This window comes from Amblyomma maculatum, chromosome 11 (genome assembly GCF_055883805.1).
Source record: "Amblyomma maculatum isolate TAMU_Amacu chromosome 11, ASM5588380v1, whole genome shotgun sequence".
Classification (NCBI taxonomy): Eukaryota; Metazoa; Arthropoda; class Arachnida; order Ixodida; family Ixodidae; genus Amblyomma; species Amblyomma maculatum.
In genome coordinates this window covers 83,199,699-83,226,523 of record NC_139354.1, presented here as the reverse complement: position 1 = coordinate 83,226,523, position 26,825 = coordinate 83,199,699, and the positions used below count along the sequence as shown (strand labels likewise).

At 46.4% G+C, this 26,825-nt stretch overlaps 1 protein-coding gene across 1 annotated transcript in view; it reads left to right on the top strand.

Moving 5' to 3' along the window:
• LOC146174281 (uncharacterized) overlaps positions 1 to 26,825 on the top strand; it is a 50,732-nt gene that overhangs the window by 15,042 nt on the left and 8,865 nt on the right. Inside the window, exon 2 of the mRNA XM_084584057.1 lies at positions 13,526 to 13,783. Within this exon, the coding sequence (XP_084440183.1) occupies positions 13,526 to 13,783 (258 nt within the window). The remainder of the gene's footprint in view (positions 1 to 13,525; positions 13,784 to 26,825) is intronic.

The following is a 26,825-nucleotide window of genomic DNA, read 5'->3' as shown; positions in this document are numbered from 1 at the left end:
AGTTGAAGGAACGAGGGGTCGTACGCACTAAGCTATAAACAGAGCACCGTATCGTCGTCCGCCTTTTTCGTCTTGCGCTATCTGTCCGTCTTGAGTCTTTCCTCTTTACCCGAAAAGAAATAACAGTATGCAGAAGGATAATTTATTTATGCCTCTTCAGAACATGGCATTCGTGACTCGTCCTTTTTTCTTTGCTCCCACATACGTGAATACTTTATTCACTGCGGTAATTTGAAGGTTTCTTCCTGCCCCCCAGACCAGTGGACTCGATCGCAGCTGCTATCCCACAACCACTTCACTGAAACAATAAGGTGCTCTCCGTATTGGTTGCAGTTATTTGAATGTTATACCATGCAGCATGATATCTACAATGAAAATGTAGTTGGCGCTGTTCCGAATACATATGCATTGCACTAAAACGTCATAAAACCGGGACTCATGACTGCGTTAATTGCCGGTTGACCAGGCTGCCCTCCGTGCTTTCTTCAGTCGTGATCATCATGAATTTGGCCTCACGACACTGGACCGCGAATAAGGTTGATAGACACAATCCGCTGACTCCCGACCGATATTAAGCAGCCAAGCAAAACGAGAAAAAGAATCAGAAACGACCATACGCGCATGCACAGAGCAACATGCTTATAAATAAGACAGGCCGCAATTGAAGGTAACAATAACTCAGACCACATTTTCTGTTACAGTACTATTGGGAGCAACTATTATGTGAATTGTAACGGTGCTGGATGGCAAGCTCACATGATGAATTTCAATAAAACCCCTTGTAGGGAGATGTGGATAACTTGGAAACAAAGTACTGTTTCACGTTGAATACACAGGAGTATGTTCCATGATTAAACGACTGCTGCACTAGTCGTAACAGATTTTTTAATGTCGTGTCTTTCCTAGTTTCCTGTGCAAACGAATTGCAGCAAATAAATATTTTCTCTATTTGTGCCTTTTTCGATATAGAACAGTACGTGGCCTGCGGCTGGATTAGAGAGATATTATGATTCGGATAATTCCCCATGCTGCAGGCTTTTTGTATTACCTATTTGGGGTTTTTCATGTCTATACAACTTGACCATAGTTTTGGGGCCAACCGAGACCCAATGCAGGATACTGACCTTGATAACTGCCGAAAATATATAATTGTGCACAAGAAAAAACGTTTTTTGCTGTATCGTATTTATAGCAAGAGTAATCTTTGACCATTAATTTTCTTTTATAGTAATTATTGAAATATCCAATGGCCATTTTTACCAATAATTTTTCTGATCTTGTTTCAAATGACGTCAGTAACGTAGTAGCAGCTGCAATTTAGTTACTCGGTTCACACTCTGTGAGAGATTCATTATTCTAAATTGTGTTTCTAGATTGACGTCCCCACCAGTTCATATCTCAAAAGCCCCAACACATCACCAAAACTCAACTCACTAAACATAACGTCCTACACCGCTCAGCCAAAGCTGCCCTCTATTTACCTCGTCATACCAGTATGATTCGGCTTCTTCAAATAGGCACACATAATAACGTTCAGGAGATTATAGAGGCGCACCCCTCCAGCCAACAACTTCGACTCCGCACAACACCTACAGGCACCTATCTCCTGCGCTGAGTGGGCTACAATACTCCTGATCCCTCACCTCACACTCATATAGCCATCACCCCGCCTCAGCGGAACCTCCTCGAGCTCAAGCCCCTCCCTCGAAATATGGATCTTGAACACCACAAAGGCCATCACGCATCCCGTGCCTAATATTTTTCCAAGCAGTACTCTACACTCCAGGACATAATCTACACGGATGCTTCATGTAATCCGGACAATCATCACAACTGCACTGCTGTGTGCAAGGTCATTCGCCCCTCAACGTTCATTGCCGCCTCCACCCAATGCACTAGCATCGCCAAGGCTCACTGCCTGGCCGTTGCTCCCGCTATTGCAGACATCAGTCAGTTGCAGACTCAACTCATCAGACATCAGTCAGTTGCAGACGCTATATCCAGTCAGGACCCCCCCCCCCAATCATCCGCTAGAATATAATCTATTCTACCTACCCCTCCCGATCCCATCACCATCATAAAGGTATGTACCTAAGCACCCTCTCCTCCTGGGAAGCTGCCCTTCTGTCCGAAAACCCGCAGATCAGTTACAGCTGGTCGCGCGGGCTAAGCTAGAACGAACAGCCAGAATCTCCTGGACTAAAGGGGTCCTCCTGGGAGCGTGTACATAATTTTATTTAAACAAAATTTTTCCCTCCTCCTCCTCCTCAAAGTCACCGCCCTCTTCCTTACTATAAAGTTCATTCTCAGAAATTCCTATTGATTATTTCAGTGCGTTGTGAACTGTCTATTTTAAAGCTTTCTCCTCAGCCTCAACGTATGGATCCAAACACGATAAATTAAAGATACGACTGTAAAACTGCACTATGATTATAAAATGGTTCATATTTTACCTATATAAAATACGCAGACTGAGAATCCCCGCCTGAAAGGTCTCCAAGAATATAAAATTATAGATATAATTGCGGTGACCAAAACACCTCTTTTCTCATCTTCCTGTTTTTGCAGCAAATCGAATTACTTCAGAGTCGTCTCAGAAAAGCTTCGAGTATTTCCCAGTAGAAATGTTGCCGAGTTATGTAGAGCAGCATTTTGAAAGCAAATCCTAAGTGCGGGCTTTGCGTGAAATATGACCAGACTCCCATAAAAACGACCGCCTCCCCTTCGCATTCAATACTCAATACGAGACGGCACCTGAGCTATAAGCCAGTAATCTACATTACAAGGAAATTGTGCACACTCAGTTCGGTGTATATTTGAAGAATATAGTGAGGGTCTCAAATATGAAAACAACTACGGCGAGAGCCAACAATGCCACGAATATGCGAAAAAACGATGCTAGCTCATTTAGCCGGAGAGGCTGCAGCTCGTTTCTTTGTTGCAGGTCAGCTCTGGCTGAATTGTTGTTGGTGTCCTCTACACGTCGACGGAAATGGGATCCTTCGAAAACTCTTCTGATGAAATCGCTTAACGATTCCAGGTGAGGGTAATTCTTCCTTACACCTATAGTAATAAAAAGGGTACTTAGATGGTCTTGAGATTCGATGACATGGCGCCTCGCATTCGGTAAAAACCCCGGTGGCAAAGCGTAGGTATAGCAGATGCGATCAGTTCGGTGAGCACAACGTAGACAGTCCCGATAACTTTTAGTCAAAAGAGTTTCTCTTTCATCAATTTTTTGAAATGCTGAGCTCAACTTGCTTCGTAGTGGGCTCTCGAAATGAATGCTAGTAACAGTAGTAGTATGCTGAAACGTTCCTTTAACAACACAGGGGGCGACGCGGTTCTCGTCGAGGGCATTTTCTAGCTTTTCGAGCGTGTCAAGCCCGGCCGGGGCAGCATGAATGGTCAGCCTCGATGTCAGCTCACTTCTAAAGTAGTTGGAAAATGGAAGTATACACACCAACCAGAAGCCACAAACAATGCTACTAACCAGAAGTGGTCTCAGGTGAGGCACGGGCGATGATGAGGCAAAAAAAGAAGCTAGGAGAAACATGAATATATCACCGGGTGTGCCTGGTGGACGAGATGCCCGCTCTTTAAAGTCAGAGAGGAGTAAAAATAATAAACAGCAAAATAGTGCGGCGGCAACAAGAAGAAACCCTATCCTACCTTCATTCAAGATGTCCGAGAAGGAAACTGGTTCAGGATAGTGGCGCTTGGCGTAAAAGGTTTCGTGCCAGTACTCTAAAAGGCCGGGAATCGCAACAAACCTTGCCCCGGCAGGGCTCGCCACGGCCAGGTTTCCATGGACATCAACGTAACTGGAAAAAATATCTTCAGATAGGGTCGATGCTTGAGTATAAAAAGTTTGAACTACAGTCACATTGTATAGTGAGATGGCGCTCCAAATTATATCCATATGCCGAGAATTGCAGTTAGGTTTCTCGCCTCTTAGGTGCGGAATGTCAATGCAGGCGTTGTAGATGACACTGTTGCGTAGCGGTGACTGCCTCTTAAGAGTAGGACCACGTTCCCCGTTGTTCACACTGCAGCCTCTCGAGAACAGTGAGAAGGAAGCCGAAGAAAGCTTTTCCTGTGTCCCATTTAGCACAAATGTGCTTTTAGGGAAGTCACATGTGAAATTCCTGATCGGGGATTCCGACACGGTGCGCGTTAGCAAAAGGTTTCCTTCCTCACTCTCTCCTATTAGTATCCAGTCAACTAAATACAATAAAGTCATGTGTTGTAGGGTTGCATTCAGGCATCCTGATGAGTGTTCTCCAAAACTCGGTATCAGCACATTCGTTTTAGTGCCAATATCGGTGCTGTCTCTCACTAACTTCAATAGTCCGTGGATGCCTGGGTAGAGCATAGTCCACTGGGTGACAGGGCGCTCCAAATGCTGCATCAAGAAACGATCCGAACTATCCCAGTGTCCCTTGCACGTTATCAGTACCACTTCGTCTCGCTTTTTTATGTGTGAAGCCAAACTGCTGAATATATGATCAGTTTGTCCTTTAAAGAGTGGCCTTGATTGCATTGAACTGCTCAGAACGCCATAAAGCACACACAGTAGCGATTTCACACGAAGAGCCATTTTTAAACCCTCCTGTTAGCACAGGTATGCTTTGGTGCTAATTAGAGAAAATATTCTGATAAATAACAGGGTTTTATACAGCGGTAATATGATAGTTTTAGATTTAATGTGTCTGTTTAATGCGTTCAAGAATAAGGCCCTAAAGAAATAATAAACAAAAAGTGCGGTCTTGCTGCCAGATCATAAAGAAACATAAAGTTATGTTTGAATATTATCTATTATCTACGACCCGCAGTCGTTCATTATAGCTTTTAGATGGTGAAATGAAAACCGATATTCAAATGAGATATAAACGATATCTTGTTCTTTAAACAGAATACGGGCAGTTTCAATGAACGTGAAGTAGGTTACTCTAGGCTTTGCCCAGTGAAAACATGCCTTATCCGTCCAATTTCTGGATACAACCGCAAAATATCAGTACAAAACAAGTCTGCCACAAGAAGTAGAAGCTTGAAGGCGTCAGAGTCTTCTCAAATTTCAGTGGCGGAAAAGAGCTGGCCCACAAGCGCTTGCGAGTGTGGTATGCCTCGATATGCCTGCACATTGGACATGCAGGAATCACATATTGCATTGCACATATAACCAGCAATTATGCTAAACATAAGTCAAATAAAATAAAACGTAGCGAGTTTTCTCACGTTGGAAATTTTCCGTATTATATCGAATGAAGATTGCAAGCTTTCCTCAAGGCAACGTTTCCTACCCGTATTTGGCGCTGTCTCATGTTCGCCGTTTTTACATTATAAAAGTATGCTTAACTTTCCGAAGCGGAGCCTCAAGGGGATATTTTAGAACTCCGTTTCTCGTCATAGTGCGGGACTTGGAGGAAATTGCCAGACACAAAAGCTGAACAAGGGAAATATTATTACCAGGAACCTTAAGCAACAACAACTTTTTTTCCTAAAAACAAATTTTTTTAGCGACGCAGTATTTTGGGGCGAATGCACAACACGAATTTTCGTTCTGCTGCTGTTGGTAAGGAATTGGTATTTACTAGACCTGCAAAAAAATTGAGCTCCAACATTATATCGACATTACAGGCATGTAGCTTATGAGGTCAATACGAGATATTGTAGAAGTCGATCAATGCTTCTTTAGTATGAAAGGAATAAGTTAAATTTTGATATTCTCAGCGTGCATACTGGCCCAAGTGATGTGGTGGGAAGTGTTTTTCCTTAGGTTTTGATGCAAATTTTAGCAATGTGTCACAAACAGGAGTGCTGTGGTAAAGGCTCCGTAATCAAAAATTTCAGGATTGCTGAACAACACGCGCTTTTTATTTTCCACTGGACAGCATCATCGAGAGGTAGGAATAATAGCACAAAAACAACTGCCGCAAGCTAAACTGTATGTGGGCTTACTCAGCGCGACGAACAAAATGGAAAATGAAAATGGCGGCAAACACGTTGCGCAAGTTCAGGATTTTTTTATTCACTTGAGCGATAATATCACTTTTAGAGCAGAACTAGACACTCCGATCAAAAGTGCCAGCGCCAGCTTATTGCTGAAACGTGACCTTCATTCAACCTCGCGAGCCAAGCATAGCATCGGCATGTTTTAGAGCTGAACGATTGTTTCGCGTGTTGTACCATGTTCACTGAGGGTCTACAAAATTTGCCTTTAGCCATTTACTGTTGGCCAGGCAACTACCATACCTGCCTTTGGGCCCCAGAAAACTCACCTACACCACATTCCTCTCAATTGTGTGGGGCTGCTAAGCTCATCTTGGGCTCGGAAGCAGCGTAATGTCGCATATGTGGTTGTGGTGCTTGGTGGCAGTCCTATTCAGGAACATCACTACCCGTCACCGCTGCCCGAGCTCACTGGAGACGAGGTCACTGGGTCTGCAGGTCTGAGTTTAAAATGGCCGCCTTCCAGCCCTAATTAGTTGGCTGACTTAGAATTTCGGTATGAGTATTTTTCTGGTAGGCCAGCACTATGTAGTAAAAGGCAGCACGTTTCCGGCAGATTTTGCACCTACCCAATTTGGAGCAGTTAATGTGGCACTACTCGGATCTTTGAAAACCATTGGCGGGTCCCAGGAGTGCACTCCTGCCAATGCGTAAATCATTTGTAATCTTCGCGCAAGCGGCTAGAGGGATTGGTATAATTGCCGCTGTAGAACCAGTGAGCACCCACGATACATTATTTTTGCGGGAATAGTCTATCCTTGGACTCCATCTTACCTCATAACCAGAGAGTGACACGCGATACATTACTGATGTGGGCGGAGTCCGTCTTTGGAGTCCATCTTACTCAATGTAGAACCAGAGAATGGAGCGGATCGAACCCCGGGGGAGGAACACTCGGTCACCCGCATAAGCGGCCTTGTTCCCCTTCACCCCCTGGTGAACGAAAAGCTATAGAACCAGCTGTTTAATATTAGTCGAATCTGAAGCTCCCATGTGCCAATAATGTTCTATGGCGGGGGGGGGGGGGGGGGTTATCCTTCCCCGCATGTAATTTCGGCAGGCCTGCTCAGAATTCGAAATTATGTACGCTGCATAGGAATGTCTGCCGGCCAGTGCAATCGCCACTTCATCCAACGTTAGTGCGTCTCTAGTTTCTGCCGAGAGCCAGTTGACCTGCTCTCCCTCGAGCACAATAGCAATTGTGCAGATGCCCTCCATGGTTGGAGCCGCTGCATCCATGTAATATGTGCCTTTGTTATTGTTATAGTACAATCGTGTAACATTTGCCCTTCCTGCACACCTCCCCTGATTATAACCCAAAATCGTGTTTTGGAGAGCCGCAACCGTAAGACACTGTTCCTCGCCTCCGTGATGGCCACTTTGAATTCGGTTTTGAGATGTAGTACGAGATTAAGGTCTTAGAGGACTTGCCTGCCTGCGCATGTCACCGACAGCCTACCAACTTAGCAATTTGGTTTGTTCTGTGGTTTTTCAATCAGTTAGTCTACTGTGCTGCGGATCTCAATTTGGAGCAAGTACACTGTAGACGTTCTGGCCAAGAGTCCAATCGCCAGTTCGTTCGCCGCCCCAGTAATCGAATTAAGGATCTCGCGCTCTTTTGTCCTCAGCTATTAGCTTATCCAAGAAGTGTGCCATGCTTAACCAGATATCCTGCCAATCCTCCTACGGATTTTCCTGTAGCTTGAATTTATTTTTTGAGGCCGTGGCATTGCTTGTAGCGTCTTTCTTTATAATCTCAATACCCGAAGTGTGCCCGCCTCTATCGTCAGGGGGTCTTTAACGTAAATGTGTATGTTTGGTTGTAGTTTTTTTAAGTCTGTAATGTTGACAAGTACTGATTTATTTAGAGCGAAGTCAGACCACTGTTTCTAGCTTAATTTTGTACTTCCGCGACAGCTTTCTGGATGGCTCCTTTCATCTTCCCTACTTTGCCCCGTCACCACATGGTAATGTCATCCGCGTAAATTGTGTGGGGTGAACAAGAAGGAAGAGAAGCTTTTGGAAGCGGGGGCACGTGGAAGAGGCTGAGAGCAATTGACCATATTAAACAGCCGGCGAACAGCTTGGGATTCAACGCGCTCAGAGGCGTCCTGAAATATGCCCTTCTTCTATATTTTATAGTGCCGAACCCCGGGATCGAACTAGGAACCTCGATCCTTCGAAATTAAAGGTGTTGATTTTACAGCACCAATGTTCGCTAAAGACAATCGCACGAGGATTGTGGGCATCGCAGTGTTTACTTGAGCCGCAGTGAGGGCTGTTCAATATGAACGCAAAATGTAGATGCGATCTGGTGTTTGCCCTGCTTCTTCTACATTAGACACTCCATCTACGGCGCTGAGCATCCCTGGAAATGGCATGAGGGCAATGTAAAAAGCAGCAGAGGGGTAACTGCTCCTTGATGCGTCCCTTGGCTTGAGCCTACTGGGGCAAGACGCGAGTGCAATCGCTCTTGAATATTTCATGTTTATCGCTATCAACAATACTTTGGATGTTTACAGTCCTTCAATTGCACCAGCGACTCCCAGCGTTCGTAATTGTAGGTGGTAAAATCTTCTGTAGCTTCATCATTAAGATTGGCCAGGAGGCCGACTATTCTCAAGGACCTCACTGAGCCTGATAAGGACAAATTCAGACTGAACCGATACTTGTAGATAGTGCTCTATGCGTTCAAAGCTACGGATTCTAAGCAACTTGCCCTTGCCGGCAAATAGACACTTATAAGCAGCGCCAGGACGTTTAAGAGCAATGGAGCAGTTGCAGAGACACAACCTTAGATGAGTGTCGGCTTTTGGATCGTCGTCTCAGCAATCGTCCGTGTTTGTATACCACGGAGAAATAGCGATGTTTGAAGGAATGTTATCTCTGGCACGGCAGTAGTTTTGGCATCCTGGGGGTGAAAGAAGAAGGACTTTTGTGTTGCGATGGCTGCAACTCCACTAAACGCACTGAAAGGATAACGTTTTCTGTTGTCTCTAGATGTGTGCATGACTGTGCTTAATCGTTCGCGTTTGCGGCAATCTCTAGCCGCAGATTTGAGTAGCTGAGGTACGGATCTTCGCCATCGAGATTTAGGGGCCGGCCCTTGAACATGATAGCTTCGTCGGCTGATATTGAACTCAAAGACAGATCGAAAACAAGGTTATTCTCTGAAGATGTAAACTCAGACAACATCGATTGCTTAAGTCATACTCAACTGTGCCTAAACAATAGCGGAATTATTAGGGCTTTGGAGCCATGTGCTGTTCCTACATGAGCATAGTTCTTTCTTTGCCTAGTAACCGGATTGTATCCGGCACGCGCTGCTGTCAACTGTAAATGAGCCCCACTAGCATTTAGAAGTAATATTTTGCGTATAATATGAGATATGTACTTTTTTCCGTGAATACATAAAGATCAACATGTATTATCATTCATTTTCGGATTAATAATCTATTACAAAATGAATTTTTTTTCAAAAACAATCTTTTCGTGCTCTTGTTAACACAAAGAAAGCAAAGCAATAATACCTGTATTATACTATACCAGTGGCTCTGGCCGTTAAATGTCACGCCTTGCCGTTGATGATGTTCACGTTGTCGTCTCCTCAGATGCAATTATACGTCACCGCCTGTAAAAGAGAATTGACTTTGGCATCATTTTATCATTTCTCCACTCTAGTACACGGTGGTGAAGCGTATTGTTGAAGGGGCGAGCGGTACCTCCTGAACGTGTTTTTTCCGGGATTTGACGCCACGCGGGACGCAATGTACATTGTACCGCTCAGAAGCCGTTCGCTGTGTCACATCGCCCTATCCGCACCCCGTTATGTGCTATCTTGTTGTGTAGAAGCCCTGCCCCCTTTCTTTTGTAATCAAAGAGTTGCACTTTCATCAGCCTAAACCGCATGCTTTGCATCGCAGTGACCTGCAATGTTGTACCTTTGCAAAATGTTTTTTGTTGACATGCACATAAACCAGTGTTTTAATAAGACTAGCCGATTTGTAACTCGGCGCGCAAGAACATAGATTGTGAACCTATATTCTAGAAAACAAGGCACTCTATTCGTATCGAAATGTAATAGAATACTCTCAGTTAGATAAGCTCAAACACTGTTGGTCCGGATATTAGAAAATTGACATGAACCAAGTGGGGCCAAACCTGAGATCCGATTAAATGTAAAGGATTGGAGTGGAGCGAATTGAGCATCAGTTCCAAATCAGAGACCGACCTTTAGGGTGGGCATAGTCGAGAACTCGAAGCAGGCACTAAAATGTTAGCAACGGAATCATTATATCTCTCAAACTAAAAACCATATGAAAGGAGCAATGACCGAAAGGCAGAAATGCGACACGGTATCTTGCCGTCCTCTCCCTCCATCATGTACGTGGTGGGACCATCACGTTTTCCGGTTTACGGTAGCTCTGCTGCGTGGGCCAGTGAGGAACTGAGGCAATGGTTCTCTCTAACATTCGCCGCCGTGCCACAGTGCTGTACATTTCCGTGTGCACTTTCTCGTCTACTGCGCAAGCTGGCTTGTTTGCAGCGGGAACTTGAAACAGTCATTGTATTAAACTCAAAACGAAACAATAGAAAAAAAGGGTTTTAATTTAATCTATTTCATTCAAACCTTCTCGTTTTCTGAAATGCGTTGAATGAAAGATTGCGTGCCGCCAAATGCCATGGACTGAAACTCAGAGGTATAGCGCTCAATAAGACTGGGAAGTGAAAAGAACGCGCTTTGAAAGTATGGGAACAGAGGGCCGCTTTCGCAATGACGGTGGCGCGGCGACGCAACTAGCTACTGGGGCGTCAGCCGGGTTGCCGCCCGCGTATGCGCGCTCTACAATGCGACGCAAACCGCTCAAGATGTGCGTTCTTCTTTTCCCTTGCATCGTCTCAAATTTTTGACCTCTTTTTTATGAATATAGGGTTAACGAGGCTCACTTGTGTTTTCATTCATATATTTTTCATTATGGGCGATCGGCAGCATCTTGGGAAAGCAACATGGCAGGACAGGAGATAAATACGAATTCGGACTAACATAGCGCGCTTCGCTCGCTATTTGTAACATGGACACATTCATTGCTTGGTTCCGGATTCCCAAAGCACATACTTCTCATTTCGAATGTGCGTGTATTGAAAAGAGAGCATGGTGGAGTGTGGAGACAGGTCGTACGAAAGAAAAGATGCAATGCGTGCGTTCGAACGGTTATCAATGCTGGCTATCTGCGCACCCTTCTTTGACACTACCCAGCATGTACCTTCTTTGCCAAAAGTAACCAGGCTGCAGGATCTGCTTCTCAAACATGTGGTAGCGGATTCATGCCACTTTTGATGCTCTAAATCTGTACAATGTAAAGGTGAGCACCCGTCCTCACTTCTTAACTAGTTCTGATAGGGTGGGAATCAATATTGGCTTTATAATACAAGTTAGAAGCAAAACGTGCTGTCTGGTTACTTTTGGCAAAGGCGGTACGTTCCTTTCTTTCACATGTAAACAATGCTCACTACAGTGCGTCCCCTATAGCCGCAAAAAAATAGGCATCCAGCACGAATAAAATATGGACTAGCTTGCTTGGAGTAGCGATTGTGAGATGTTAATCGAATGACACACCTTCAAGTAAACAAAGGTAATGAGTAACTTAACACCCTGGGTCAGAAAAGGTGGGAGGGGTGGCAAGTAAAGATTTCAAGGGAGAAAACGTGCCGCCAACAATGGAGCATATTGCAAAGCCCCACTAGAATTACCTTATAAACCAATGTAATGAAGGCTGCTGGCTGCTCTTGCCAAAAATAGATCATGTGTTACCAAATTTGAGGTATTTCTGCCCTGAAATTTGTCTGCGCAGTTCCACAGGTGCAGAGGAAAAGCCGTGAGGGTTTACTTAGCTCAACATCCCTCCCTATCATGCTGCAGGAAAAGGTTCAATTTCACGGCAAAAAAACTATCTCCACCAAGATGTAAATTTTATTGTAATTTACCTCACACAGTGTACCTTGAGATGCTCTAGGAAAAATTCGGAAATGATTTGTGCCCAACGTAAAACTACAGCACTTAAGCCAACATCTAACTTCAGCTTCAAGAATTTATCCCAGAAGTATCACTTCTCCAAATACTTGGCATGTGCTGCAATCTAACTGCAAGGTCACACGTGCCATTGAAATACTAAATATACAGACCACCTAAGTATCGCGCATGATACGGCGTGTTGCAAGAGGCCGCAGAAGAATCGAAGAGAGCAGATTTTTCCAAACGCTATTCATAAGACGGGTTTCCTATGGCCTCCCTATCTTTCTTTCTCTCTTTCATCTTTCTTTATGTTTTAATATTTTCTTGGAAAAATGGTGGTGGCATCTTGGATTTTACAGGGTGGCTAGTTCGGATCCATTACTATGAGGCTATATTTCTAGACTGTTAATCTTGACTGCAACTTGTGACCATTTCAAAAGCTTGGGAAGTGGTGTGCTCTGATAAGTATATTTTTAGATCCTATACGATCTTCGAAAAGGACTTAATGCTGTATGAAATGACTTTCCAAACACTAGAGCAGGCAATTACTGCTGTGCGCCATCCCTAGATATTTCGTGTTTTAGGAAGATTGAGGTAGCCGCTATCAACGTGTCTACAGTGCTGAAGGTAACAGTAAGTGCATTTGCATAAAGTACACTTGATCTTCATCAAAAATTTACACCTTTTTACCAAGTGGCCGCGATGACATTCACCATACTAACATGGAGAGTCTGCACCGTAACATAACCTTTGCACGTTATCAATAGCGCAAAGACTGCTGGAGCTTCACTAAGTAAAAATATAATATATAAATGATTGAAACATGTCGCAAAAGCTCTTGAAAGAAAAAAGCTGCGGAAAATGCCCGCTAAGGCTCGCTCAGCATGATAACAGCATGATAAGAATAGAAGGCACAAAAAAAAAAGGATTATTCTCCGAATATACATAAGAGATCGCCACTACAAATACTGGTCGGTACGCTAGGCTATAAAGAAACGCTGTGAGCAGAAGTTATTCATTCCTCTAATATCATAGTATCCCAAAAAAAGCAGGCACGCAGCGCTACAGTCACATTGTGTTGTTTTCTGAACGCATATAGTGTCGTGCCGATATGGCTGGAAGTGAAAAAACACAGGCTTCAGACTTTCCTGATGGTATTGATCAAACCGTCTGTGAAGAACGCTTTTGAAATTATGCCGAGAAAATAGGTGCTATATTTCCTAAAACCCTGGCGGGCTGCAGACATTATACCAGACTCAGCTTGTTTGGTGCACGCAGAATAGACCTAACCGTGTATTTTTTTTCTCGCCTTCTCTGCAGTACTTCTCTAGAAACAATGAGCTAAAAACTCTGCAAATACTGTCATGACCAATGAATTTAAAATTTTATTTCGAATCTTTATTCTGAATATTCTCAAGTTTTTTGCAGTATTCTCTTGTGTTTTGTTCTGATTCATCTTTCAGTGCCTATAGTACTTATTTTCTGTTCTTGCTTTTGCAGCGGGAGCGCCAGCAGCAATTCCAACATTTGCAGGAACAGCAGCGGAACCGGAACCTGAACCAAGAGCGCCGAACCAGGTGGCTGAGCGCGGAGCGGGACCACGGCCGCTCCTTCAGCCAAGGCCGTAGCATAGCGCAAGATCGCCGCCAGAGCCGATCCAGGGATCACTCTTTCCCGCCGCTAAACTGGTCAACGGCCAAGCTGAAGCGGCAACAGCAGCAGTCGCAGAAGCAACAACAGAAGAAGGGCGGCGTTAAGGTGAGCTGGTGAGCGGGCCCTCCAGACTCACTGTTGACGCAATCGGATCAGAAGAATATTACGCGTAACCCAGAGGAGATTAAAGCTCCAAGAGAGGAGAATGCATCAGTTCAGTTCAGTCGTTCAGTCGTGTCCGACTCTTCATGACCTTATGGACAATGTCACAACACGCTTTCCGGTCTCTCACTCTCTTCCTAACATCATATAACTTTATCTGCAGCGCCTCGAGGATGCCATCTAACCATCGTGTTCGTTGCCTACGCCTTCTCCGGCGACCCTCAACTTTTCCCAGCATCAAATCTTTCTCCAGCGACTTCACTCTTCTCATCAGATGACCAAAGTAGCTGAGCTTTAACTTTAGAATTTGACCCTCCAATGAGCAGTCAGGGTTTATGGTCGACAATATCGACTGATTTGATCTTCTGGCCATCCAAGGAACTCACAAGTCTCCGCCAACACCACAATTTAAACGCGTCAATTTTTCGGCGGTCAGCCTTCTTCACGGTCCAACTCTCGCCTCCATACATCACAACTGGAAAGACTATAGCACGAGTTATATGGATCTTAGTTGGCAGACTAATGTCTCTGCTCTTTACTAGGTGGTCAATGCTAGCCATGGCTCTCTTTCCCAGAAGCAGGCGTCTACTAATTTAATGGCTGCAGTCTCCTTCCGGGGTAATCTCGGAGACCAAGAAGAGAAAATCGTCACAGCTTCCACTTCTTGTCCCTTGATGCTCCAGGACTTGAAAGGGAAAGACGCCATGATCTTTGTCTTTTTAATGTTCACTTTAAGCCCAAACTTTTAACTCTCTTGTACGCGCATCAGAAGTCTCTTGAGTTCCACTTCACTTTCTGCCATTAAAGTGATATCATCCGCATATCTAAGGTTGTTCATACGTGTTCCAGCAATCTTCACTCCAGCTGAAGACTCGTCCAGACCGGCCTTCCTCATGATGCACTCTGCATATAGGTTAAAAAGGCAGGGCGACAGTATGCAGCTTTGCCTCACTCCTTTCTCCATCGGAAACCAATCAGTAAGACCATGCCCAGTTCTGACTGTGGCCTCTTGCCCTTCATACAAGTTCCTGAGGAAACAGATGAGATGAATTGGAATTCCCATCTCTTGGACAGCTTGCCACAATCTGCTGTGATCTACGCAGTCAAACGCTTTCGCATAATCAATAGAGCAGAAGTAGATGGGTTTCTGGAACTCTCTTGATTTTTCCATGATCCAACGAAGGTTGGCAATTTGGTCCCTAGTTCCTCTGCCCTTGCGAAACTCAGCTTGCATGTCCGGAAGCTCCCAATCCACATACTGCTGCCGCCTACCTTCGAGGATTTTCAACATCACCTTGCTAGCATGCACAATAAGCGCTATCGTGCGGTAGTTGGAACAATCTTTGGCACTGCCTTTCTTTGGAATGGGGATGTAAACTGATCTCCTCCAAACCTGTGGCCACTGCAATGTTGTCCAAATATTCTGACAATGTATGCAGAATGTTAACAGCGTCATGGTTGAAGTTTTGAAGCAACGCATCTGAAATGCCATCAATTCCGCTAGCTTTGTTCTTAGCAAGGCTGGCTAAGGCCCATTTAACTTTCCTCTTCCGGATGCCCAGCTCGAGATCAGTAATCATAACCGTCGTATGTTGGGTAAAAACGTCGATGACCTCATTAGAAAGATGCAGGCTCAGAGAAGACGGTAGTTACCGTGGCTGCCGATCCCGCCGGTCGAAATGCAACCCCCGTCCCGCTTAGGCGTGAGCCCCGAGGGATTAAGAGCTTTCATGCAGCACGTGGAGGATTTCACGGTTCGCATCAGAGAACAGTTTCGCCAAACTCATGCAAGATTAGATGCTATGTATGTCAAAACCAACCTATTAGAACAGAAAGTCAGGTTAATACAGCAAAAAGTTGCGTGGCAGGACCACGTCAAAAGCCAAAATGCGCGACGAATAACAAAACGAAGCCCGAGACAGGCTCATACAAGAGCGCCGTTTCGGCACTGAAGGCTCCAATCTGAACAATTTCCAAAGCAATGGCTAAACAAACACCACTAGAAATCTGGCAATGGAACTGCGGGGGGTGCCGCCAAAAGCAGGGACTGCTAATGCAGTTTCTACACACGCAAGACTCCACACTCGATATAATAGCTTTACAGGAAACTAACACGACACCGACACTCAGGGGATATACGTGCTACGATACCGGACGCACGGCAACCCTGGGGAGCAAAACGTTGGTAACCATAGCCCATGACCCTATTCCCAACACAAAAATTGCACTTAGTGACAGAAATTGTTCCCAAAAAGAAGCATAGAAGAAACCTCTATAGCCCGCCAAGCCAGCGCGACGCGAATTTTCACAAACCTTTTCTAGGGGCCAGCAAACTTGCTAAAAGCAGCACGCTGCGCATTGTAGGCGACTTTACCGCTCGCGGACAGCAATGGAGATACCCCACAAATAATCAGAAAGGTATAGAAGTCGAGGATGCGGCGGAAGCGATCCAATATACCCTCTTAACAGACGAAACTCAACCCGCGCGCCTTGGCAATTCTGTCTGCCAGAATACGTGTCCGGACTTTACTTTTTCCAGGGCTCACCAAGCGCTGGAAGAAGCAGCGCTTTAACAGGAAACTGAAGCTGAAGATTGCAGAAGTCACCAAGATAGCGGAGGATTACGCAGCCCAACTGGCCAGGCAGAGCTGGCAGCAGTTCAGTACCTCGCTGGACGGCACTCTCAGCAAGGCCAAAACGTGGCGTATACTCAAGACCCTCCTCGACCCTATCCAAACCAGGGCCGAAAGCGGGAAAGCTATCTGCAGACTCATCCACACCTTCGAGGGTACGCAGGAGGAACTGCTAGATAAAGTAAAAGATAAATGCTGCGGCACGACCTTGCCTGCAGCATAGGCAAAACCATACCTGGGGAGACCGAACACCCACCTGGACAGGCCGATCAGCAGGGAAGAAGTGTTCGCTGCCATAAAGGTATGCACGCGCAACATTGCAGCGGATGCAGACAAGATCCAGAATGCACTCATACGCAACCTCAGTGACGAGGCAGTCGACCAATTGGCCACCTTCTTCAACGGGCACTGGGCCGCAGGAACGGTTCCTGAAGAGTGGAAGCATGCAGAAGTCGTAATGATCCCAAAACCGGGTAAGAAACTCCAGATCGAAAACATCCGACCTATCTCACTCACCTCCTGCCTAGGCAAGCCATACGAGCATGTCGTTACTCGGAGGCTCCAAAATTACATTCAGGACGAAGACCTGTACTCCCACAGCATGTTCGGCTTCCGAGCTCACCTCTCCACCCAGCACATCCTCATACAACTCAAAGAGGAAGTCCTCACCAATGTCCCGAGTGTAGGCGAGAACGCGATCATGGACCTCGATATTAAAGGGGCCGTTGACTACGTTAGCAACGCGGCTGTAATAGAAGGCCTCGACAACCTCCACTGGGGCGAGAAGATTCACAGCTATGTGAAGGCCTTTCTCTCCAACCGAACTGGAACGGTTGGGCTCGGAGACCTTCGCAGCGATAAATTTTCGACCCCCAACAAAGGCACACCTCAAGGGTGCGTCATCTCACCACTACTTTTCAACGTGGCTATGATCGGACTCGCTAGACAACTCGAGAAGATCGAAGGCATACAGCACGCCGTGTACGCTGACGACTTCACGGTATGGGTTACCTCCAGGTCGCTCGGCCAGAAAGAAGAACGACTGCAAGCAGCGGCTACCTGCGTGGAAGAATATGTCCGTGCACGAAATCTCGTCTGCTCCACAGATAAATCCGAACTTCTGCGAGTTCGCAAAGGGAAACACAAAGAAGGGACCCTCAAGGTCTCCCTCGAAGGACAGCTACTTCCCGAACAAGACAAGATACGAGTCTTAGGAATGTGGCTCCAGAGCAATCAGTGATGTGGCCATACGCTCGGGCTTCTCGAGCAATCTACCACTCAGGTGGCCAGGATGATCACGCGCGTGTCGCAAAGCGGAGCGGCGTGCAAAAGGGGGATACTCTGCGCCTCGTTCAGAGCCTGGTACTCAGTCGCGTGGGCTACGCCCTCCCGTATTTCAACTTCAACAAAAGAGAAGTGGAAAGTGCAGATATCATCATCCGCAAAGCTTACAATACAGCCCTGCACCTACCAATGAGCAGCTCCAACGCAAAATTACTAGCTCTTGGCGTTCACAACACCTTCTAAGAGATCAAACAAGCCCAACTGGTCACGTAGATAGCCAGGCTCCAGCAGACTCCTACGGAGCGCTCGCTTTTTAGGCGACTGGGACTAAGTGGAACTGCGGAAATCGAGAATCGTACTGCGAGCATACCGCATGCAATTCGCGAACCGCTAAACGTTAGCTCCCTTCCCTAGAACATGGACCCCAACTTGCATGTGGCCCGTAGGGAGCCCGCGCGAAGTATGTACAACAAAATCTAGCTACAGAATCCACAACGGTATACACGGACGCGGCTGCGTGTACAGGAAGCTGACATAACAGCGCAGTGGCGGTAGCTATTGATTCCAACCTAAAGGAAGTAGCTAGCGCCTCAGTCAGTGATTGCACGGTAACCGAAGGGGAGGAGCTGGGCGTTTCTCTTGCTGTGGTAGCCGGGTATCGAAGCAACACGTTCCTTACTATTCTTACAGATTCGAGAGAAGCGTGCCGTAACTACATGAACGCCCGCATAGGTCGCACCGCGCTCAGGCTCTTTCAGAGTGCGACCCCATCAAACGTCACACACAAAATCTACTTGGTGCCAGGACACACCGACATATAGCGGAGAACGAACGCGCCGACGAGGTGGCTCGAGGGTAAACGAACCTTGCTTCCTCCCAATCGGACGATCTACCCGAGCGAGTCGGCCCTACGTACTCAGACATTCTGAACTACTATAAGGTGGTACGAATCCGCTATCCGCCGCCTCATCGGGATCTAAAACAACTAGAGGCAGTGTACTGGCGAAGACTGCAGACAGAAACATTCCCAAACCTGCAAATCCTGAGCATGATTTACCAGTCGCAATATCGGGACACCTGCGCATGGTGTCGTAGCAAACCTTCCTTATACCACATCACGTGGGAATGTAGAAATAAGGATAGCTTTCGTAAAGACCCGAATGCGGAACAGTGGGAGAGCCGGCTCTTCTATGGCGATCTGGGTTGCCAACAAGGTATAATCCAGCACGCCCAGCGAGCAGCGAAGCTAGGCGGAGCCCTGGAATAGGGGCACCGACCCTGTGAGAAGACGGAAGATGTACCTGTTCTTCTACTGGCACGAGACCTTCCTAGAAAAAACGTATTTCCTATCCTATTTTATGTTCTTGCTTTTGCTTATTTGAATTATCCACACCTTCCTAAGGCTTGATAACAATGCTGGCAGTGCCTGTGAAATAAATAAATAAAAATTCTTTACTTTCAGATTCAGAAAAGAGAAACGCCTGATTTCTACGGCGGCAACTGTAGGATGGCGAAACTCGAAAGTTTTGCGGGGAACGCGGATGGCATGTTTATTGAAACCATTTGGCAGAAGTGGGTGAAAAATGTATTCTATGAACCTCTACTGTGCAAACAACTCCAAAGCCAAAACCCGATAAAACAAAAGGATAAAGAACAATCTGAAAAAAAAAAGGACGGCTAGAAAAGCATTAGCTTATAAAATTTAACGTCGGCAACCCAGGTGATCGTAGGTGATACAAAGAGGAAACAAAAGATGCAAGTGCCATTGAAAGAAACAGCCACCTTGATGCGTTAGAGATTCCTCACGCAATCACTAGTACGGGTAGTTGCCTTTCGGGTACATGCTTTTGTGTCAATACGTTTTGGAGCCGCATGCTTGAAATACTTTGTCGTAATAGCTTACGGATAGGCTGCATCTTAGTGCACGCCGCTTTACCCATAAAGCCGAATACCCTAGATTTAGACCAAGGAATGGCTTCTTACTTTAAATCCGAGCTCACGCAGCAAATTCATGTGAAGGTCCTCCTTCGTGGCAATCATGCTAAGGAAATTGAATTATGCTAAGGGAAAGACCGTTATTTCTACATAGGCGGTGTGAACTACCGGTACTTTGCACCGCGAATTGGCAGCTAAATTTGTCTTTTTTTTAATGCAATGAGGCTTGTCAGCCATTAAATATACAAACTTTGTAAATCAAGCTACACAGAATATGAACATATAATAGAAGCAGAGAAAGCACATCTCGCACGTTTGAGTGCACAATCTTGTCTGTCTGTCATCACGCATTTTTATGTACAGAAAGGTATGCCTCAGCTATCTCGCCACCATACTTTTGTGAAGTTATTTCAAGCTTAAGATGAGGAATTTGAATGAACTCGCTTATTTGATGGCGTTTTATTACGTCCTATTAAGTCCACAGGTTGCCCAACTGATACCTCGCAAATATATATGCTGCGATTTCAGAAAACGGTTCAATTCTTCGCTTTCATGTGTAATTATCCACCAAGAAACTTCACAAAAAGCCGGCAGACGATAGGGTCATTCAAACATTTTTAAAACGTTCCTTCAATGCGCGGTTTGAGCAAACGTGTTTCCAGACTATTATAAAAGCTCGATGGCATCACCTCCAGGCATGCGCGCGAATTCTTCGCCTGAGTCAGTGTCCACAGAGTAAGATAGAAGTACTTTTTCCCTCAAGAAGTATTCGCAAACTCACTGTGAAGCTTGGGAGTTTTAAAATGAAAATTTAACTCTCTACTGCAGAAATTAAAACGGTATTTACATGGTTTTTCTTTGAGGGCTGCCGTACATGTCATTAAAGAGCTCACTATGCCATATGTCGCAATGATTATTATTTTGCATCAAGAGCCTTTTCTCGAGGTTACTTAGTATTCCCATTTCCTTTGAATGAAATTCTCCAACAAGTCAGTATTTAACCTTCAGTACCAGTTCCAAATATATTTACGTTTCCACAAGGTCGTATGACATATGTAGGCCCCATAATGCAAGCTAAATACTTAATTAGATGTAAATGAGAAAATATAATTTTTTTCTGTGCTTCACTAACGCCTCGTATAATTCAGAGGTCATGTTTTAAGCAACTTCTGTGTGGTTTAGTTAACTAGTGCTACGGAGCAAAGGCTTGTCAAGCGATGATGGGTAAAGTTATCTATATTTAACTTGTCCTTGCGCTCGCATAATTGCAATGTCTAATGCGCAATTTAAAAAAAATTCAATATCCTTTGTACGAATGTTCAAAATGTTGCTTAACTTACCAGATTTCTTTCGTGCACAATTCAAAACACATGACCATAAAGGGGTCTTGCAGCAGGTGTGCGGATTTCGCAAATTAGGCTCGTTGTCCCTGGCGCAGGGACGAAACAAGTACGTGGCCTGGAACCCTACGGTTTTATGCAGTGGCTTGCCGCAAAAAATGTTTTAAACTGGTAAAACTCTAAACTGTTAGTAACAAATTATTCATAAGAAGTAACAACCTCTCATAGCCTGATAATCAGCATTACATCCTCTAGTCGCGTTCCTCTACGCTAAAAAGTTTATATTTACACGACAAGTTGCACCACGTGTGAAACAAATTTGCTACTGGAACCGAAGCTAGACCACTCCTTATCTTGAGAGGCTTTTATTATTGTTCATATCATGTTATTCTCCAAAATCGACATCATTCGTTTCCTGTGGAATCAGCGCTTCCTAGCACAGCTGCTCCAGGCGGAGAAGCAGTTCATTACATAAATCGACATCTCACTCGCAGTGCCGCGCAGTGCCGCGCAGTCTCCTATCAAACTGCAAAGCGGTAGCGACCTGCCAAGTGGACGCGATCCGGCTTTTAATGTACCTATACTAAAGTGTCCTATATTAGAGTCCTTCTAGTGCAGATATTGATATACCAAACACTGCCTTTTTTATAATGTAGACCAAATGAAAACTCAAGAAAGAGCGACGTGCATTATGGAAATTTCGAATAATGAAATGTTTTTGCTAATAAAATTCAACTGCGCTTGTTTTGCCACCTAGTGACACCGATTTCCTGCTGACTAGAAGTTAAGCCGCAGTTTATCTCCAGGTGCTGTTGCCTAAAAACTCTTTTACGGGCCTGTCCAAAAGCAAGATTTCCCATGCCCCGACCGACAAGGCATCGTATCTGAAAGAAATAGCTCCAGCAGAGAACTAATCTTCATAAAAGACATGCCATACCCGACTACAATGTTATCGCATTTAGAAAGGGCGAAATAAAATAGACATGTATAGTGGAAATGAAGTGGCTTCTAATATTATCCTGAACATTTAAAGCTAGTAATGATTATATCCCGCAGCGAAAAGTTTTTTCTCTGCTTTTTCAGCCCAGTGTTGCTGACGCAGTGAACATACCAAGCCTAGATAAAGGGCGATAAAGAGCTTCAGCAAAATGAAATTTTTTCGCTTTATTTACCAACTGCGTGTTGTGCCGTCACGAGCGGCTCTGTTGTTTTATGAAAACACGCGCGCCCTCATTTTTCTTTAGGCGATTTTGTTGAAAAAAAAAACGTGCAGCAATATCAAAGAGCAAGGCGTTTTGTTGTCTGGGCGATGAGGCCGTAATAGCCATTTGGCTACTCCAGACAGAGTTGAACTGGAATGCTTATATCAACGCACCATCAGCGGCGCCAAATTGGCTAAGTTCGAATTGTCTGCGGAAAGCGAAGCGGAAAGTGATATTGTCACGTAGTGGTGACGAGGTCGACGACACAAATGAAGGGTCGATGATTGCACTGAAGAAACTCTTTATTTGGGCTGACTTGCGCCCGCAAAAGAACTAAGCAACTCGGCGGCGGCGATAGCAACAAACGCGCTCGTCGGTCGTCGGACAAAGAATGCCCGTCACACTCGTCAACGCTCAATTTAAAGGGTGCACAGAACAATCTAGATAACGTCGCAAACAGCTACCAGCACAGGCTGGAACATTGTGGAAAGACACCCGAGTGGCCGGAACCTTCGAGACAGATCTCGGTGCATCTTGCGCTACAACGAAACTGATAAAGGTGTGACTCGTGACATCGAGCAATAAGAAACAAAGAATACAGAACTGATACGCGATCCGGAATCAGAGTGATAAGCCTGTATGCCGGCGGCTGTTAAAAAACAACGAATACTGTTTGAAGGTTTCGCGGCATTACTCCCCCCTAAAAAAAAAACATCGCCTCGATGTTCCAAAACAAAGAAACTTAAACATAAACACTACCACGGATTTTTTAACGCGCGTAATATGGCTTCAGTCGTACAACATGTACAATTTCTGGGCGTGCGCGTCGCCTTTGTGATGCTGACGTTCCGTCGGGAATGACTTCATAGTCCAGTGGTCCGACACGGCGAATGATTTTGTATGGCCCAAAGTATCGACGCAACAACTTTTCACTTAATCTGCGACGGCGAATTGGTGTCCAAACCCACACTTGGTCTCCTGGATTGTACTCTGCGTGGCGTCGTCGTAAATTGTATCGTCGTCTGTCGGTGCGCTGTTGGTCTTTAATACGCAGCCGTGCGAGTCGTCGGGCTTCCTCCGCACGCTGCAGGTAGGCGGCGACGTCAAGGTTGTCTTCGCTGGTTACGTGCGGCAGCATTGCGTCGAGCGTCGTCGTGGGCTCCCTGCCGTACACAAGCTTAAACGGGGTCGCTCTGGTCGTCTCCTGGACTGCCGTGTTATACGCGAAGATCACGTACGGCAAGATGGTGTCCCAGGTCTTGTGTTCAGCGTCGACGTACATAGCGATCATGTCCGCGATCGTTTTGTTCAGGCGCTCCGTGAGGCCATTGGTCTGGGGATGGTACGCAGTTGTTCGTGGATGGCTTGTGTGACTGTATTCCAGGATGGCTTGCGTCAACTCTGCCGTAAACGCCGTTCCCCTGTCCGTGATGAGCACTTCTGGGGCGCCGTGTCGCAAGAGAATTTGTTCGACAAAAAATTTGGCGACTTCTGCCGCGGTACCATTTGGTAGTGCTCTTGCTTCGGCGTAACGGGTAAGGTAGTCAGTGGCCACGATGATCCACTTGTTACCCATAGACGAAGATGGAAAGGGGCCGAGGAGATCCATCCCAATTTGCTGAAAGAGCAGGATTGGGGGCGGAATCGGGTTTAGTAGTCCTGCTGGTCTGATCGGTGGCGTCTTGCGTCGTTGGCACTCACGACACGTCTTCACGTAGTGGGCAACTTCGGCAGGCTGTCGTGGCCAGTAATACTTCTCTTGGATTCGACGCAACGTGCGCGCAAATCCGAGAGGCCTGCTGTGGGCTCATCGTGCAACGCCTGCAGAATTTCTTGCCGAAGGGTTTTAGGCACTACGAGAAGCTGCGCGGTCTTGTTGGGTGCGAAGTTCTTCTTCACGAGGAGGCCATTGCTTAACGTGAAGGATGATAAATGTCGCCTGAACACACCAGGAGGGTAAGCGGTCTTTCCTTCCAAGTAATCGGCTAGCGCTTTCAGCTCAGGGTCTGATCGCTGTTGTTCTGCGAAACTGCTGGCGCTTACCGGTCCCAAAAAGGCGTCGTCGTCATCGTCCTTCGGGGGAGCATCGACGGGAGCTCGGGATAAGCAGTCTGCGTCGGAATGCTTTCGGCCCGACTTATAGACTACAGTCATGTCAAATTCTTGAAGTCGTAGGCTCCATCTGGCAAGGCGGCCGGAAGGATCTTTCAAATTAGCCAGCCAGCAGAGCGCGTGATGGTCGCTTACCACCTTGAATGGTCGGCCGTATAGGTATGGACGAAACTTAGAAGTGGCCCAGATGATTGCAAGGCACTCCTTCTCGGTCGTCGAGTAATTGACTTCGGCTTTTGTGAGTGACCTGCTAGCATAGGCGATTACTTTCTCCTGTCCGGCACTCTTCTGGACGAGAACGGCTCCTAGGCCCACACTGCTCGCGTCGGTGTGAATTTCGGTCTCGGCGTTTTCATCAAAGTGGCCAAGTACAGGAGGGCATTGCAGGCGGCGCTTGAGTTCCTCGAAGGCTTCTCCTTGCGGTGCTTCCCATTTAAAAGGTACGTCAGCCTTTGTAAGCTGCGTCAACGGTTCGGCGATCCGCGAAAAGTTTCTGACAAATCGTCGTATAATAAGCGCACAGCTTTCTTGTCGGCAGGCGGTGGGAATTGTGCGATTGCAGCTGTTTTCTCCGGGTCTGGGCGAAAACCGTCCTTGCTAACGATGTGACCTAAGAACCGGAGTTCTTCGTAGGCGAAGTGACACTTCTCTGCTTTTAGCGTTAGTCCCGAGGACTTGATGGCTTCCAACACTGTCTGTAGTCGTTTTAGGTGGTCTTCAAAGTTTGACGAGAAGACAACAACGTCGTCCAAATATACCAAACAAATTTGCCACTTCAACCCTGCCAGGACTGTGTCCATTACGCGTTGAAACGTGGCTGGTGCGGAGCAGAGGCCAAATGGCATCACCTTGAACTCATAAAGGCCGTCCGGTGTGATGAATGCGGTCTTCTCGCGATCTCTTTCGTCGACCTCAATTTGCCAATATCCGCTCTTCAGGTCCATCGATGAGAAGTACCTTGCATTGCAGAGTCGGTCGAGAGTGTCGTCGATGCGGGGAAGCGGGTAGACATCCTTCTTCGTTATGCTATTCAAGAGGCGGTAATCAACGCAGAAGCGAAGTGTGCTGTCTTTCTTCTTGACCAAAACGACTGGTGCCGCCCAGGGGCTGTTCGATGGCTGAATTACGTCATCACGCAGCATTTCCTCAACTTGATCGCGAATGGCCTGCCGTTCTCGGGGCGATACACGATAAGGGCTTTGGCGCAGAGGTCGGGCGTGTTCGTCCGTTATAATGCGGTGCTTGGCCAGTGGTGTTTGTCGTACCTTCGATGATGACGAGAAGCACTCCCCGTAGCTTCGAAGAAGACTGAGAATCAGGTCTTTCCTGCTGTAGGTCAATGCCGGGTTGATGTCAAATTTGGGCTGACGGAATTGGTCCGGTGCGTCTTCCAGCGTTTGGTCGTGGAGGGCGAATACATCTCTGAGGTCGGCTAATTCGTCGAGAAAAGCGATCGTCGTGCCCTTGTTGAGATGCCGGTATTCTTCGGTGAAGTTTGTTACCAGTACCTGAGCTTGACCTCTCCGGAATTTCGCGATGCCTCTTGCGATGCCGACCCCTCGTTCTAAGAGCAATTGGATATTTCCTTCGACGATGCCTTCAGCGGTTTCGATGTTTGCTCTACCTACACAGACTGCGATGCTTGATCGGGGCGGGACGGTCAATTCTTCATCGAGGACGTTTAGAGCGATGTGTTGCATCGACGTCGTCGTAGCAGGAATGGCTTTGTCTGCAGAGAGCTTGATGAGCTTGGATCGCAGGTCGATGATAGCTCTATGTTCATTTAGGAAGTCTATACCTAAAATCACGTCGCGGGAGCACTGCTGCAAGACCACAAAGTTGGTGGGGTAAGTACGCCCATTTACGGTTATTCTTGCAGTGCATCGTCCCGATGGAGTAATCAGGTTGCCACCTGCGGTGCGAATCAGCGGGCCATCCCAAGCGGTGGTAACTTTTCTGAGCTGAGAGGCTAACGGTCCACTAATGACTGAATAGTCAGCTCCGGTGTCTACTAGGGCAGTGACTCTGCGACCGTCGATATCAACTTCAAGGTCACTTGTTCGCGTCCTCGCATTGCACGTGGGCCTTAGTGTCCGATCTCGGCTCCGTCGTTTCTTCAGGTCATGGCCGGGGCATACCGTTGTTACTTCGCTGGGCGGCGGTGTTTGCTTGCAGTCTGGTCGTGTTGTCGTCGATGACGTCATGTGGAGCGGCAGTGAAATGGCTGCGTCGTCGTTAGTGGTCGTCGGCGGCGGAGGATGTTCGTCTTTTCGCCGTTGAGCAACCTCACCTCCAAAGGTTGCTTTGTTTAGTTTCCCCTGCGCGGGCTTGGGGACCTTCCGCGCATACTCTCATCATAGGTACGGCCTGGCGACACAAAGCGGGCCCTGTACGGCGATGGAGATCTGAACCGACGGCTTGGTGGCGCAATCTCACCGCTACGCAGGTAGTTGTCAATTTCTTGTGGTCGTTCACCTGG